This window comes from Prunus mume, linkage group LG4, assembly GCF_029339155.1.
Source record: "Prunus mume cultivar Tortuosa linkage group LG4, ASM2933915v1, whole genome shotgun sequence".
In the NCBI taxonomy this organism is placed as follows: domain Eukaryota; kingdom Viridiplantae; phylum Streptophyta; class Magnoliopsida; order Rosales; family Rosaceae; genus Prunus; species Prunus mume.
Window position 1 is genome coordinate 4,857,974 of NC_142701.1, and position 16,783 is coordinate 4,874,756.

At 39.7% G+C, this 16,783-nt stretch overlaps 1 protein-coding gene across 1 annotated transcript; it reads right to left on the bottom strand.

Annotated features, from left to right (window-relative positions):
- Nucleotides 1-13,992: 13,992 nt before the first annotated feature.
- Nucleotides 13,993-16,428, bottom strand: LOC103328495 (zinc finger protein MAGPIE-like). Its single transcript, XM_008230892.2, has 3 exons — nt 16,122-16,428; nt 15,626-16,022; nt 13,993-15,310 (listed from the first exon to the last, which is right to left on the bottom strand). Exons 1-3 carry the CDS (start codon nt 16,246-16,248, stop codon nt 14,434-14,436), a joined length of 1,401 nt encoding a protein of 466 aa, XP_008229114.2. The 5' UTR covers nt 16,249-16,428; the 3' UTR covers nt 13,993-14,433.
- Between the last annotated feature and the right edge of the window lie 355 nt (nt 16,429-16,783).

The following is a 16,783-nucleotide window of genomic DNA, read 5'->3' on the forward strand; positions in this document are numbered from 1 at the left end:
GATAGTGGCCCGTTTGGCCTACGTTTGGAGACGTGTCGATGAAAGTGACCCGTTTGGCCTACGTTTGAAGATGTGTCAATGTGTGTGACCAGTTTGGTCTACGTCCGGAGACATGTCGATGATAGTGGCCCTTTTGGCATAAGTCCGAAAACGTGTCGATTGCTTTTGTGAATACTTCATTGGAAAGAAAAGCTTGAACTTGTATTAATGTCTGTGTGACTACATTGCCTTATTGAACAAAAAAGATGAGTGCATGAGTAACATCAAAAGTAACTTGTCTTCAATGAAGGTGAGGAAGGCTTGGTCGCCTGCTTAGAGCCGAGCTGATAGGTGAAGAGCTTCATGGATAGTACCCTTGGAGGTGATAGGTATTTCATTGTCTTAGAACTTCCTTCTATTGAAAGATGATGAAAGGTTCGTCTTCCACAACTTGGTAGCTAGTGACGGCTTAGGAGATGGATGTCGCCTGCTTGATCTTTCTCTTTTGCCCCCTGGTGGTCAGTCTGGGCTTTTGGAGTCAGCTAGGATCGTGTTGATCCATATGACCTTTTCGTGGAGGTTCATCGCAGCTGCCACAATCCTTGATTTGGTCGGATACCCTCCTTGCGATGAATTTCGTGCAATGGCCGCCTCTAACTAGATCTTCAAGGTGCCTTTTCCAGCGGCAATGCTTGTGTAATGACCATGCCCTTCATGGAATGTGCGATCTACTGTATCCTTCTTGGTTGGGTTTCCCTTTAAAGGCGATGGTTTCTTCAACCAAGGCATGTCTTTTACTTGGGCCGGATCGTATCGGGATAGTGAACTTGGTGTAGCTCTCCGAAGCACCTTCTTGAGGCCGTGATCGCGCTTGCCGTTCTCTTGGCTTGCTCGCCCGCTACTTGATCACCTTCTTCGTGGCGATCCGGTCGTCCTCCCATAATGCATAGCGCTCTGCTATAGCGAAGACTTCTACCAGTGTTTGGCGAGGATAGATGGTCACCGCAACACTCACATTTAGTTGGCAACCCCCTCTTGAAGGCAGAGAACACAATTTGGTCATCACATCCTACAATGTTTGCCCTCTCCGCCTTGAACCCCTTGATGTAGTCTCGCAGGGATTCATTGGACTTCTTGTGCAGGTTGAACAGATGGTCAGGATTCTTCTTGATTGACCGATAAGAAGTGTATTCTTTAGTGAAGACATAAGCAAGCTCCTTGAAGCCGCTAATCAACCCGGATGGCAGGGTGTGGAACCAGATCCTGGCTGCTCCTTGCAAAGTGATCGCAAACACCTTGCACATTAGCGCGTCTTCGGCTTTGTAGAGGATCATAAGGCTCTTAAAATGCTTCAGATGGCTTTCGGGATCGGAATCGCCTTTGAAGCATGTAAAAGAGGGCGTTGAGAATTGTTTCGGGGGAGCAGCCTGCTCAATTTCGACGGTGAAAGGTGATGAGTTTGCTCGGTCTACCTCAACACGTAGTGCATCTTCGAAATTTCCACCAATCTTTAAGTCTCGAAGTCGGTTATTCACAAGCTTCTCAATGTCTTCCGCACACATGGCTAGTCGGTCACGTTGATGACCTTTACGATTTGGGTGAGACTGAGTAACTTCCTTGTTGGTTTGCAAGGGTTGATCTTCTCGGCTGCGCTGCCTAGGCGGCGTGTTGGTGAACCGTGCTTGCGAGGAATTTTCTGTAACTTGGCGATGAGAATTGGTTCTTCTAGAGCGGTCAGTGGAGTGCCTTTCTTCACGGTCTTCATTGTGCGGGTTACCAAGTTGACCTCCTTGGGGGCCTAGCCTCGTGAATATTTCTCTGCGAAGCGGGTAGCGGAGCACCTCTTCATGATCCTAATTGCGGCGATTGTCAGTTTGACCTCCCGAACATAGCCTTTCATGAACATTTCTGCGGCCAGCGAGCGCAAACGCGTCAAGTCGTGGTGAGCCTTTCTCGACGTTGCTTTGTGTGGCTTGCGGATGCTTGTGACATGACGGCAAGTCGATCACGTTGTTGTCCCTCTCCTTGTCTACCCATTCCTGCTCGACCTGCTTGGTACCCATCGAGCTGCCGATAGGTGCGTTCATCCATCATTCTCTCTTCGCCCGGTTGTCCAAGGTCAAGGTTTTGAACCAAGTTTATTTGGTGGAGGAGCTGCCTCATCAGATTGGTTTGGTCGTCCATCCTCTGAGCTAGCTGGTCAACTCTCATATTAAGATCTGCTTGACTTCGTGGATCGGGAGGAGAGAAGTGTGTGGAGCCCAATTGCACATGGGCTAGGGTGTCATTGGATGTGTATGGAGGAGCATGCATCGAGTGTGCAAGCAATGGAGGGAATGCTTGAAGTTGCTCCAAGACCAGGCCTCAGTCAGTGGTGGTAACGAGCCCACCTTGTTGGGAGGTTCCACCATGCTCGGTGGCGGTGCCACGGAGGTTGCTAGATCCGACTGCGGGTCTGGTAGGTGGCACGGTGGTGAGAGGTGGTGGTGCCACCATGTCGATCGCGGGATCGTGGGTGGAGTGGCTTTGGGTCGTCGCGGATTTAGCCATCACGGCGGTTTTGCTCCTCGTGCGCTTGCTTCCAACCATGGTTGTTTGGAAGGCTTCAGTGGATTGGACAATAGGAGGAACGAATTCCTTGAGCACGCATTGAGTATAACTCGTGCTCTCAATGAAAGCACCAAATGTTTGTGCAAATAATCTCACGGGAGAATATTCGCTTCTAGATCCTTCAACCTTCGATCTTCCTTCTCTCTCTTCCTCGATTCCTGTAAAAAGATTGAGTAAATAGACCACACCCGGGGGGTGTTGGCCAAAGGCCCTCCGATGCCTAAGTTAGTTCGAGTGTTTGTAGAAAAACAATACCTAAGCAAAGGGTACGGAGTAGTGTTTATGTAGGGTGTGAACCGGGCGGTCGGAGCGTGTGTGGTGGCGGAGCCGTGTGGAGAAAATATGGAGAGTGAAGAGGGAGAAAGAGTTTCGGGTATTTTTCTCGGGTATAAGGAGTAGGTTTAGATGTACCTTGAATGATGAATGAAGTCATCTATTTATAGGAGCCTCGGGGCTAGGGTTTCGTAGAGAATATGCTGAGCTTATTCTCTACCCAAATTCGTAGGGATTGAGTCGGACTGAGATAATATCTGATTTAATGATATTATCTCTTTTTATGGAGATAATATCTGAATTAAATGATATTATCTCTTTTTATGAAGATAATATCTGAGATAATCACATTATCTTCTCTTTATTAGGATAATATCTTAATTAATGATATTATCTTATTAAATAAAGATAATATCATTTAATTAAGATATTTATCTCAATTAATTAATTGGCCAGATAAACTGGTTCAATTAATTAATTAAAAGAGATAATCTTCTTTTCCACTTGGCGTGCTGTGATTGGAGACGAAAATATCTGCTCCCACAGTACTCACCTAAAGAGATTACAATCATACATGCCAAGAGGTGTGAAAATGCAACCATCATTGATTGTTTTGCCTGTGTTGGCGGCAATGCCATTCAGTTTGCTTCAATATAAGCTCCCAAAGTTTGGTTGTTGATTTTGATGCAATAACTTTGTGTTTTCTTCATATATTGTTATTCCAATTATGAGTGTTTTGGATGTTTACTGCCAAAGTCCCAAAACTTTCTTCTGAAAAGCTCTGGTTGCTGATCCATGCAAACTATTAGTTACATGGAAACCAATTTTTAAAAGCTCTTAGCTTTATGGCTTGGTTTGGAGATTCAAGGGATATATGTGTTAGTATATCTTCTACCTAGTTGCACCTCTAGTTGAATGAAATCTAATAAAATAGGCATTTAAGCTACGAGCCATTTGATGTTTGGCATCTTATATGGACACCTGAAACTGAGAGAGAATTGTACTGCTAGAATAGTTAAATAATAGCAAACTGCTAGAATAGTTAAATAGTAGCAAATGCTATATATGGTTATATTGAAAAATACAATAGGGTACTGGAATAGCAAAGGTAACAATGGGGGACCTAATGTCCTAATTCTTATAATATTGTAGGTTATTTGCATCATTTTATAGGCAATTTTTATAATTGAGGGTTTAGGGTTCAGGTTTATAATTAAAAATTTTATAATTCAGTTTACAGACAGTCTCTAGTTTTGAGTCTTGAACTCTCTTGGTGGACTTTGATGGTCACGAGGAGGTGGACCTCTGGTATATCCAGGGCCATTTTTATGCATGTTGATGTTGGAGAAGCTTTTGAATTCTCATTCTGCAAGTGATTAGTGGTACGAGCTTAATAAATTTTATTTTTAGTCTCTTAGGTGTTTATCATGTTGTTGCTATTGAATTTGATCCCCTTAAAGTTGATGTGGCTATTAACAATGCCAAAATATATGGAGTGGAAGATTACATTGATTTCATTGTTGGAGACTTTTTTCCAACTTGCACCATCATTGAAGGTACTGCTTTCCTATCTGTACTAATATTGAAAACCTTTCAGATAGTTCTTCATTTGGGAATGTGTTTCCCTATTTTCGAATTGAAGGAGTTTTTGGTCCTTGTTTAATTGAGCACAGGGTGTGCCACCACCAAGCCACGAATTTGGCTTGAATGGAATGTGAGTGGATGATGTGTCCGAGATTTAACTTTAATCAAACGATTGTTCAGCCGAGCAAGGAACTTCCTGACTGCCTAGGTTCTTTCACTACCTCGGAGTCAAGACTTTATATGAGCAACCAAGTGATGCGGAGTGGGTGGAGATGAGGATTGAAGGTGAAACATGATGAAACGAAGAACAAGAGCATAAAGTAAAGATGCTTGAATTTAAATATAATTGAAATATAAGTGCATAAAATAAATAATTTAAAGACGAGTGCATAATTTAAAGTACGTAAAATAAAGAATGTAAACACGAGTGCATATTGTAAATTGCATAAATTAAATAATTAAAATGCGAGTGCGCAAAGTAAACTAGATTACGAAGAACATTAAAGAAAACATGAATTGAAGTTACTGTAATTAAAATAGAATTGAAAAACAAGAACAAAAATGTAAACGCATAATTGAAATGTACGGAAACTAGAGCGGAAAAAATAAGAACTAGGCTATGGCTGCATTATGCTACTCCTAGGATAGAAATTTAAGAGAATGTAAAATGACAAGTTGTGTATGTGTTGTGTCGGGGGCCTCTTTTCTCTTTAAAAAGCTTGGTATTTATTGAGGCTTCAGTGTGTCTCAATTTGGTCAATCATCAATTGACCTTCAAATCAGTCATAATTGCTCAAAAATGTCTTTAACCCCTTGTCTCATGCATGTGATTTAATGGGAATAATAATATTTGATTTGATTTTCCTTCCATCTTGAGCTCTCCCACAATAACTTCAATTGACCATCAAGTTGGCAAAATTCATTCTATATTTGAATTGTAACATATGAGAAAAATCCTCCTACAGATTCTCTGTCTCCTTTTTTAGAAATGGCCATCGACAAATGCTACATGCTCCAACTTGGCAAGATTGATTTTCAACTACTTACATAATTGTAGTGATTTCTCAACTATTCTATTGCAGGTAACGCGGCCAAAAAGATTAGTTCCGCTTCTACAGCATTACCAAAGAAAAGACTACTCATCAAGAGAAACCATTCAACCATGACTGATAATGTCCCCACTTCTCTTAGAGCATTTTATTCTCAAGCTTCGTAATTATTTTGATTATTTGGCTTTAAATCAGGGGGTTCATCTAGTCATGATTAGGCCATTGCTTCGGCCAAGTCTAAAGTAGTCTCAAGGCCTAAATCTCGTCATTCATAGTATGTCCTTGTCGCTTCTCCCCTAATTTCTTTTCTTTGGCTATGCAATAACATCATAATTTTACTTGAATTGTAGCTAGCCAAAAAGCTAGCATGGCGTACGATTCAAGCAACAATGAAGATGATGATGAAATAGTAAACGATTTATGGCTCAAGAAAATTCCAATGAAACAGCCCAAGAGAGATCTCGTTAATAACACTGTCATGGCCGAGATTAATGAGGCCGTTCTTGTGGCCTTAGCTAATGATGATCAAGGTAAACGTATCTCCCCTTTCAATGTAGTCGAATCACTTAAGGATATAACGCAGATAGACATTTTCTTAGTTAAACTTCCTTCCTTATCCGTTATGGATGCTCCCCTTCATTTTTTCGTAGGAACTTATCGTTGGGATTTCAAAAACTATGGCCTCATCGAAGATTCCGGTCGAATTTGAATTTGCTCCACCTATTCAAAACACGGCCACACTTGCAATACAAGAAATGAGCATTTTGCAACCTAAAAAGGAACTTGTTCAAAAACTTTTATTAAGTGAATGCTAGACTGCCACCATGTTTCTCACATTGTGCACTTTTGCCACGAATCACTCCACTCCGAGGCTATATTGGAGTCACTCCAAGGCATGAGAGATTACTTAGCTGCAACAAAGGTTGCCACCACTTCTTCATACAATTCCTCCTTAAATATTGCTGCCAAAGCCACCATCCAAACCATCCTTGACAAAGACTATGCCAATTTTGCTGATGAAGCTCAACATTCTCTTCTCTGCTCAACCTTGGCATTCAAAGTCTCTACTCGTCCTCTTCATCAACAAGTGTGAGGTTTTCATAAGGTGAATTGGTAGGAGTATTGAATGCCAAGGACGATTCATCCACATCCTTTTCCTTAATATATTGTTAGCCAACCTCGTTTTCCTCCACATGGGTAAGTAGAATGAGTGGTCGTATTGTAGCCATTTGATGGTTTTCTAGTTGTGGCTAAGAGTTTGCTCTTCAATCGCAAGTCGCAATGCGATTTCACATAAACATGGATCAAAAGTTTGTTAGAAGCGTAAAACCCATCCACGATCTCTGTAAATACATCTTTCATTTTAGATGATTCCTTTATCAAACTTTGATGTTCTTCGTCCATGCGGTCAACATATGGGCTCTCATCTATGTCAATATTATTTTTGTCACTATAGCCACTAATATGAATCCATAACTAGGATGATCATAAATATTGGCTAAATTATTTTGGACATATAAGTAAGTGTATTGCCCTTCAACCAGTTGACGATTCTGGAAATTATAATCATGTTGTTCATTCGAACCACTTTGATACATCATACTCTATTGGCCACTGAATTAGCTACTAGAGCCATATTGATATGTAAAATTATATTGGCAATTTTGGTTGTGATTACCATATTGGCCGTTGGATTAGATACTCGAGCCATAAGAATAATAGGTCCCATCAGGCATGCCAACACAGCCCCTCAAGTTTGTGCATAGATACCAGTAATGACCAACTTGTCAAATGAGTCTTCAAATTGGAGCTTTGGCACGACATGGGTCAACATATCTACAAGCTGCTCTGAAGTAGGCACAAAGGTTATAGAAATTAACTTATGCTCAAGCTTATCCTTAATGAAATGACGATCAACTTCTACATGCTTAGTTTGATCATGTTGCACCAGATTGTTAGCAATTTCAAGTGCAAATTAACTATCACAGTGGAGCTTTGTAGTAGCATCCGGTCTAATCACCTCAACCACAGTATTTCACAAACCCCTTGGCCAATCCCTCAGGTACTCAGACTCTGCAGAGGAACGAGATACAACATTTTGCTTCTTGTTATGCCACGTAACTAGGTTACCACCAACAAAGGTCAAGTAACTAGATGTAGAACGTCTATCTGTAATATTGCTTGCATAATTTGCATTAGTGTAACGTTCTAGATCCAAGTGGCCATTTTTCTTAAATAATAAACCTCTCCCAGGAGCAGACTTCAAGTAACTTAGAATACGCATCATAGTAGCCATATGATCATTATCAGGTAAAAGCATAAATTGGCTAGCAACGCTTACTGCATTGGCAATATCAAGCCGTGTCAGTGATGAAAAAATCAATCTCCCAAACAACCTTTGGTATCTTTCTTTGTTAGTTGCGACCTAGTTGTTATGTTAACTCGCAATTGTACGGGCCAATTAGTAGGATAGCAAGACAAGTACGAGGTCATACCCACGAGGACTGAGAAGTTAAACTTAATTATGTACTTAGATTACCGAATTAAAGAAAGTAGGAAGTTAAGTCTAAAACATAATTTAAAGTGAGAGTAATTGTGATTGTCAAAACAAATGAAGCAAAATGAAATTGCAAACAAAAGCAAAGTAAGAAAATGCAACAAAGGGTGGTTTTGAAGGTTGAAAAATAGATTTTGGAGACTAGGGCATTCGATTCACCATAACAATTCAATTCTAGGTTATAAGGATTCAAGTGACAAGTCTAATTCATATTCAAAGATTGATTCTAACTAAAGTATGATTAAGCCATGGTGTCTGGTCCTAAACTTGTATTCCTAATTCCCTAATTAGATCTTTGTTGTCGAACCTAAATTAAGCATTAGAAATCTATTAAGCATTGAAGAATGTTTTAAACAACCACGCGTGTATCTAATTCCTGTTCTAGAATGTCCATACATACTCTTCCTATTCATAGTTCAATTGAAATTAAAGCATATGGTGTCTACTCTTAATTCCAACCAAAATACACAAATCTGAATGGTAGCTAGGCATTCCGATTAGCATATAAGCAAGTAGGCACAATGAATAAGAACATGAATCATGAATCAAACTTGAAACTTGAAATTTATAAACCCAAAAAATTCATGTTAGGTTACATTGAAGCCCTAGTTATGGATTTAGCCACTCATAATAGGAAGGAAACTTAAACAAAAATGAGAAAATATAATGAATGCAATAAGAGCAGAAAAACCATTTTCTGAAGTTCTTGTGGTGTCCAGTGCTTCTCCAAGAGCTTCCCCACGTCTAGAAGGATGTATAAAGGTTAAGAAGGTGAAGGTTAAGGAGATGATTTGGGATGAGTTTGATTGAGTGGTGATGGTTGAGAAAGAGGAAATTCGTATGGAAATGGAAGAGAGGCTTGCTGGGATAGTTTTGGTGATTTGGGGCTGTTTAGAGCTTTGGGTTGATTGCTGGAGTGTTTGGGGTTATGAGAGTGTTTGAGGGTGATTTCTGAATGTGTTTGGGGAATGATGGGAGTGTGGAAGATGGAGTGAAGGATGGAGTGGTTTGTGGGAGTGTGAATCCCAGGATGTGGCTTCTGAATGTGTTTGGGGAATGATGGGAGTGTGGATAATGGAGTGAAGGATGGATGAATTGTGCGAGTGTGAATCCAACAATGTGGATCTTCCTTTGGTGTGGGATGGATGTGGTATTTATAGGGAGAATGAAAGGAGAATTTTGAATTGATTTAGGCCTTCACTAACAACACTCACTTCACCAACCTCACCTAACACACCAATGCAATAAAATTCTGAATTGATTTGGCTGTTGCACTTCACAAACAAATCCCACCAGAAACCATAGCTCATCATGAGCAAGCAACAATCAGCTCATCTTTAGGTCAACATGACTAGCAAATTTGTGGGCTCACGAATTGGGCTTCCCTTAAGCAACTAATGACTTTGAGCTATCCATCTTGAAGCTCAGAATGTCATCTTTCCAACCACATGTTATTTGGGATAATCCAAGGTCGGATGAAGATGTTAAGGCTGAAGCGAATTGCTAACTTAGTCTACAAGTTTTTGCACCATTTTGCATCTTTTCCTATCCAAAGCCACTATTGTTACCTAAAGCTCAAATCACTAAATGATAAACACAAAGAGATTAAAAGCTGTTTGCCCGTTTTTGGTTTACTCCTATGATGGAAGGGCAAAGTTCCCCACTGCCTTGAGAACCATAGACTGGTCAACAAGTCAGCTTTCTTTGGTGTGTGCCTTGCTAGTAATAAAATTCTAGCAGACTTAGTTTGGAATGGATAACTTGCGCCCCAAGTTACTGATTTCTGCAAACAAACGATTGTGAATTTGGGTGAGGAATATCTCCCAAGTAAGTTCTTTTCTTGCCTCAGACTGGTGAGGACTTTAACAATTTATCTCAGTATAAAGAGGTTGTTCGCGAATGGTTGATGGAATTTAAATTGTTTTTAGCGAACGCCTTTTACAAAACTATAACAATAAATACTCATGCTAGAGAGATGAAGATACAGTTGGAACTCCATTTCTCGAGATGGAAGGTTCATTCGCGGACTGGAAATGCCCGGCTGGACTAGAGATGCCTAAGGGCGGATCGAGACGCTTGGGCCGGATGGACCGTTGACAACCTTGACTGCCAGTTTCAACTATAAATCGATACAAAGGTTGATTGCAGAGCTTCAATGTACCTTAAGCTTTGTGAAGCTTCGAGTAAGCGTAATCTGCGGTTTCTCGTCTGCCGCACGCGGGCGAAGTGATTTTTGACGACATCAGTGCGCTAGAGATTGCACTGTGAATTTTGTTGAGGTTTTCCATATTTGGAGAGAACTCAAGCTCTACCTATCTTGGTTTTTGCTGAACCAAATTTGTAACGAGAGAAATCTCGTTTTGAATGACTTATTTCTTAAGTCTGAGCTTTGGGAATTCTGATCTGAAGCTGGTTTTACTTGAAATTCAAGTGGGCTTGTTGGTTATTTTTGTTGTTGTGTTTGTGTTTTGATTTTTTGTTGTTTTTGTTTCTCCCTTACCCTGTTCACTCCTTCTTGTATTTATAGTAAACTGTTTCTTCTCTGGAGTAGGGTGATTGTGTTTATTTATTGGGCGGCAAAGATATTTCTTTTTTTAATGGAAGGAAAGAAAATAGGATTTCTTCAGTTTTGGCAGATAGGCTCTCAAATAGGCAATCACTTCCCTGATTTTCTTGAAAAGGAACCTAATCTCTTTCCCAATTTCAACTGCCCCTTGTGATATTTTACCCGTGATGGTGGGTTTGCTCCTTTTCTCGACAGCTCCTGCTTTCGCTTATCCCTCTCGAGATTGTAACTTGCTTATCTCCTTGGGAGAATTACCTTCTCTGAAAAGACAGAAGAAAAATCTCTGAATATATATATATATGTATGTAAGAGGGATTTGATCTTCAGTTTTTTCAGAATCAACTTGATGTCATGAACCCTTCAATCACTTCTTCTATGACAGTCGCCATTGCTGACTTTTCTTTATCCCAGAGATGTCACGTGGGATTGTTCCTATTTCTGGGCTCCCTCTTCCTATTATTTTGGGCCTGTGAGGCCCTAGATTAGCCTTGTTTGCTCTGATGAGCCTTGGGCTGGTCTCTTCTGGTTTTTTGGGCTTCCATCTTTTAGGCTGGGTGTGTCAATTTTTGGCCCAAACAAAAGCACAAGCTTAAAACTCAAAAAAAATAAAATCATAAGCTAGAAGGGTACAAAATGATATACAATTATGAACTGATCACTAATCCACATAAATCCTAAGTTTATGATTCCCAACAATAGGTGTATCAACTGGTTTACTTGTTTAGATCAAGTGACTTCCAGTCCTACAAAAATTTCAGACTACCCAAATCTTTCATCTCAAATTCAAACGCTAAACGCTTCTGTAGTTCCTCGATTTCTACAGTATCATTACCAGTCATAATCATCAACATAAATAATCAACAAAGTCACCTTACCAGCCCTATGTTTAATGAACAGAGTATGATCAGTATTGGCTTATTGGTAACCAAACTTCTTCATAGTTGCAGTAAATCCACCAAACCATGCCCAAGGAGACTACTTTAACCCATACATTGCCTTTTTAAGATGTATACATTCCCCATGTCACCAGTAACCTTGGTTGAAGACTCATGTACACTTCTTCTTCTAGTTCACCATGTGAGAATGCAATTTTTACATCAAATTGTCTCAAGGTCTAATCCTAGTTTACTGGTAAGGACAACAAAACTCTAACAATATTCATCTTAGCCACAAGTGCAAAAGTATCATGATAATGAACTCCATACATATGAGTGAACCATTTAGCTACTAATCTTGCTTTGTACTTCTCCACAATACCATCTGCATTATATTTAACTGTAAACACCCATCTACATCCTAACGCTTCGTTATCAACAATGTCTCGTGTATTATTTTTCTACAGTGCCTCCTCAACACGGGTTGAAATTATAATACCATCCATTCTATTCTTTACACACAGGAGATAACATGTGATCATACATAGAATGGGCAATAACATATCATTCTTTGTCTTCTACTTACTAACGATCAAGTGGAACCTCACTTTTCCGTCTAGGCAGTAGAATATAAGAATTATCAGTAGTATCAATAAAAGAACTTATCTCAGGAATATCCATGGGAGCTCAATTAGGTACTATTTGAGAAGCAACAGGAGCAATCGGTTCAATGAGAGCAGCTACATCAGTTAAAACAACAGGTTCTACTAGTGTAGCAGGTTTAGCTGGTGTAGCAGGTTCGGGCGATTCTCCCCCTTGTATCAAACCATCCAATACCACTCCCCCTTGTAAATCTAGTCAGACATGTCCTTCACTACTAGTCTCCTTATGAATGACATGCTCAAGTGTATCAACGAAGAACATCTCATCCTCAATGAAGGTAACATCCATAGAAACATATAGACATCGGGTAGCAGGATGATAGCATCTGTAGCATTTCTGGGGAGGAGAGAAACCTAGAAAAACACAACGGAGGGCACAAGGGTCTAGCATACTCCTCTGATTCAGATGGAGATGAACATAGATGTCACATCCCGGGATCGGCTCCGCCGTAGCACGATATTGTCCTCTTTGGGCCCTCCTCTCTGCCCTCACGATTTTGTTTTTGGGAGCTCACGAGCAACTTCCCAGTAGGTCCCTCATCCTAGAATTGCTCTAGCCTCAACTCGCTTAATTTCGGAGTTCCTTTGACTCCGAAGCCAGTAAGCTCCCAAAAGGCCTCGTGCTAGATGGAGGCGGGCATGTACATATAAGGCACATCACCCCCTCTCTGTTGGTCGATGTGGGATGTTACAATAGACAACACAACCAAACACCTTTGGAGACAAAGTTAGCATAGAAGAGACAGAGACATGATGGGTCATCATCTACATATGAGCTCAAAAAACTAGAACTCGTGAAGGTAGACGATTTAAGAGATAGACTGCAAAGATAACAATATCTATCCAAAATAGCTTTGGAATTGAGGCATCAAGCAACAGAGCACGAGCAGTGCAAGTATCTACCCATTTTTACTTTCAGCGACCCCATTCTGTTGTGGTGTTTGAGGGAAAGTAGTCTCATGGAGGACATCTTTAGTGTGAAAAAACAAGGATAACCCCGAATTAACAAATTCTCCACCATTATCAGATTGAAAAACTTTGATATGGAGCATAAATTGAGTCTAAATCATCTGATAGAAAAGCTGAAAGATATCAACCACATCACTTTTATTTTTCATCCCATATAACCACATCATATGAGTGCAATCATCCATAAATAACACAAACCAGCAAACTCCCCAAGCAATAGAAATAAGGGAACATCCCAAAAATCAGAATGAACTAAATCAAATGGCATAAGGAGTTTATTACAACTCAAATGGTAGGGTACCCAATGACTCTTAGCTAAAATACAAGTCTAACATTAGAAAACAGACTGTTGACACCACTAAATAATGCAAGAAACAAATGTCGTAAATATCCCCAGGAGGCATGACCAAATAGGCGATGAACATGATTTCAATTCTATAAACAAGTTTGAATGGATTTTCAGTTTCTACAAGCGTGATGATTTCGGTTTCTCTATGTTGTGTGAATTATGATATTTTGTTTCTTTGAGTAGCTAACTTGGAAACATGTATTGGAATTCAATTGTTGTAGAACATAGGTCAATTTTCATATTGACCGTGTTCTTGTTTGCAACAAATAATTGGGTAAAGAACTAATTATGAGAAATCGATTCTTGAATTCCTAAAACAAATGCCATGTTTTTGGGTTTTTGTGACAGTCATATTCTCTTTGCTCTTGATGAATTCTTGATTGTTAATTTGATTAAATACCATATTGGATTTCAATTAAGAATACAAGTATTGATGTAAATGTCATACACTTTACATACACTTAGAGAGAATCATACAACTCGAGTCAAATGCCATGATCTTGTTGTGAGTGTCGTCATCATTTGCTTGCTGGCAATTGATTATCCATTTTTGTATGAATTGATTGATTGTTTGGAGGTGGATAGTGAGTCCTAGCAATTGTTCTTGATAGATTTAAAACCGATTCTTCTCAAAGTCTAATTTAAATTTCCTTTTCTTTTCTTTTCTTTTCCTTGCTTTATTTGATTTACAAAATCAAATCAAAACACCCTTGGTGTGGAGTGTGTGTGGAAGTCCTTGTGGCTTCAACTTTCTTTGTTTTCGTGTTTGTTTTAGTTTTCGTTGTGTGACATTGGTAAACATCTCTTTAGATTACAATCTATGTGGGAACGACCCTTCCTTTCTTACATCTCTCTCTCTCAAGTAGTACTTCATCTCATTTCTCTTTATTACAATATTAGCTCTACTTAAACATTTTCTTGTCCATACAGTTTGATGAGAAAAAACAGACAAAAAATTCATCAAGTCCAATACCCGTTTATTGATGGTGATGATGAGTGGCAAATGGCGTGCACACCAACACCAAGGAAATCCCTAGTTTGACCACCTCCTCCTCCTGCAGCAATAGTTTCTTGTTGATGATGATGATCATTAGTAGTAGTAGTAGTAGCCGCACTACAATTCTGTATGCTGCGGCGCTTGGCATGATGATCATGACCATGATCATCCGGACTAGTAACTCCGTAGAGCCCACAAACTTTGCTGATATTATTCATCCCAAAACTCCCCATCAATGGCGCCTCACTCGAAGTTGTTGACCCAATTTGTGCTGCTTTCTGCAGCAAAGCCGTGGCTGACATTTTACTGCTGTACAAGGAAGGAACATCACTTATTATATTATTGCTAATTAAAGCAAGCGATGAACTAGAACAACTACTACTAGTAGTGCTAGTACAAGTAATGCTTTCTTGATGATGAGGAGCATTGCTGTTTGAGATTGAATAAGGTGATGGTGATGAAATCAGCTGCTTATTTCCAACAACCCAATTATTTATCTGATCATAATCCGACGGTGGAGGACAATGACGATGATGATCATGATTCTTATTATTATTGTAATTGTTATTGCCGCCCATCATCCATATAGACAGCCCGCGGGATGCCTCATCATCAATGTTGTTAGGGGTTGAGATCATTGGCTTGAAAATGGAAGAAAAATATTGCTGTGCCGTGATGTTATTATTCGGCCCTGCTACTGCTCCGATTGAGTATCCCATGTACTGATAATTGATATTGCCACCCATCGGAATGTTGTTCATATTGGATGCTGCGTTTACTCTAGCTGTTTCTTCAGCCAACGCATCGCAGAAGGCCCGGTGAGTGATGAAGCTATCACGTCTGCATTGTCAACCACAAAATTATATATTACACAAAACTGAACCCACATCAACTAAATTGGAAAATAGAAACTAGTTATTAGAGGCTCTTAAAAACACGGAAAAGAGCACTTCACAAAATGTAAATAAATAAATAAAAATTGACCATTCATTGAAAATGCATTTGAGTTAATTTTGTAAAAACAAATAATGATAAAAAAAAATTGTATATATATATATAACAACACATATATTAACGCATATATAATTGAAACCAATATCTATAAAATTAAAATTAATCTAGGCAATGAATGAATTAAAATAGGAGCGTATATACCGCGAAAATAGAGTCCCACAGTCACATTTGTACTCCCGAGTGCCGCAGGTCTTTGAGTGAGCCTTCCAGTCTGACTGCACGGCATATCGCTTGGAGCACTTGTCACACTTCCACTTCTTCTCCCCATGTTTCCGGCAGAAGTGTTTCTTGATGCCCGTCAGATCTCCGAGAGCCCGGGACGGGTGGTGGTGGACGCAACTCTTTTCAGGGCACACATACACGCGCTTCCTTGGTTCTTTGTTTGTTCTCTGCTTCAGCTTCCATGGAAGGTTGTGGCCGCGACGATGGAGCTGCAGGTTTTGATCTCTTTGGAAGCCCTTGCCACATATTTCGCACAAGAATCTGTTGGTGGCCATCAGAGTCTTTGGAGACAAGGCTATTACTTCAGCTTCAGGATCTGTACATCCGTATGTATATAAGCATATGTATGTACATATACATGGAAAAAACGGAAAATAATTAAAAATGAATTGACTAGGAAATGAAAGAAGCTTGCCTGGGTTTCCTGGGAGGTTTCTCTTCTTTTTCGCAGGAGGAGGAGGAGGAGGAGGGCTAATGGATCCAGCAGCTGGGTCTTGAACAAACCCATTCATTGGTGGAATTGATTCTTCATTTAAAGCCATGTTTCAAACATTCAAGGCTTTCTCTTCTCAGTTTTGACTCAATCTATAAGAGACCTTGACAAGAAAAAGACAAGCTCTCACCAAGAATAGCATTAGTTAGAGACTTGTGATTTGGAAGAAAACCCAAGAGTAATGGTGTTATTATATGCGGTTTCAACCCTAACAACAAAAGCTATAATATATACAAGATATGATCTCTCTCTCTCTCTCTCTCTCTCTCTCTCTTAAGTTGCAGTCATTTTAATTATCTACTTTTTAGGAGGAATGGAATAATATATATTTTGAGAGGCGGTAAAAAGTTAAAGTTGGGAGGAGGGGCAGGAAGGCAGGAGAGAGAAAGTTGAAGAGCAAAGGTGCATGATGACACATATGATGAGGCCGGGAAAAAGCTTAGTCTACATTCCCTCTCCCATTTCGAATGATTATCCCATAATTTGTTTGCCTTTAGTTTTTTTTTTTTTGGTGAAACCTTTAGTTTTTCAATATTTATAATCCACTGTCTTTATTTATTATTTTATTTTATTTATGTATGTGA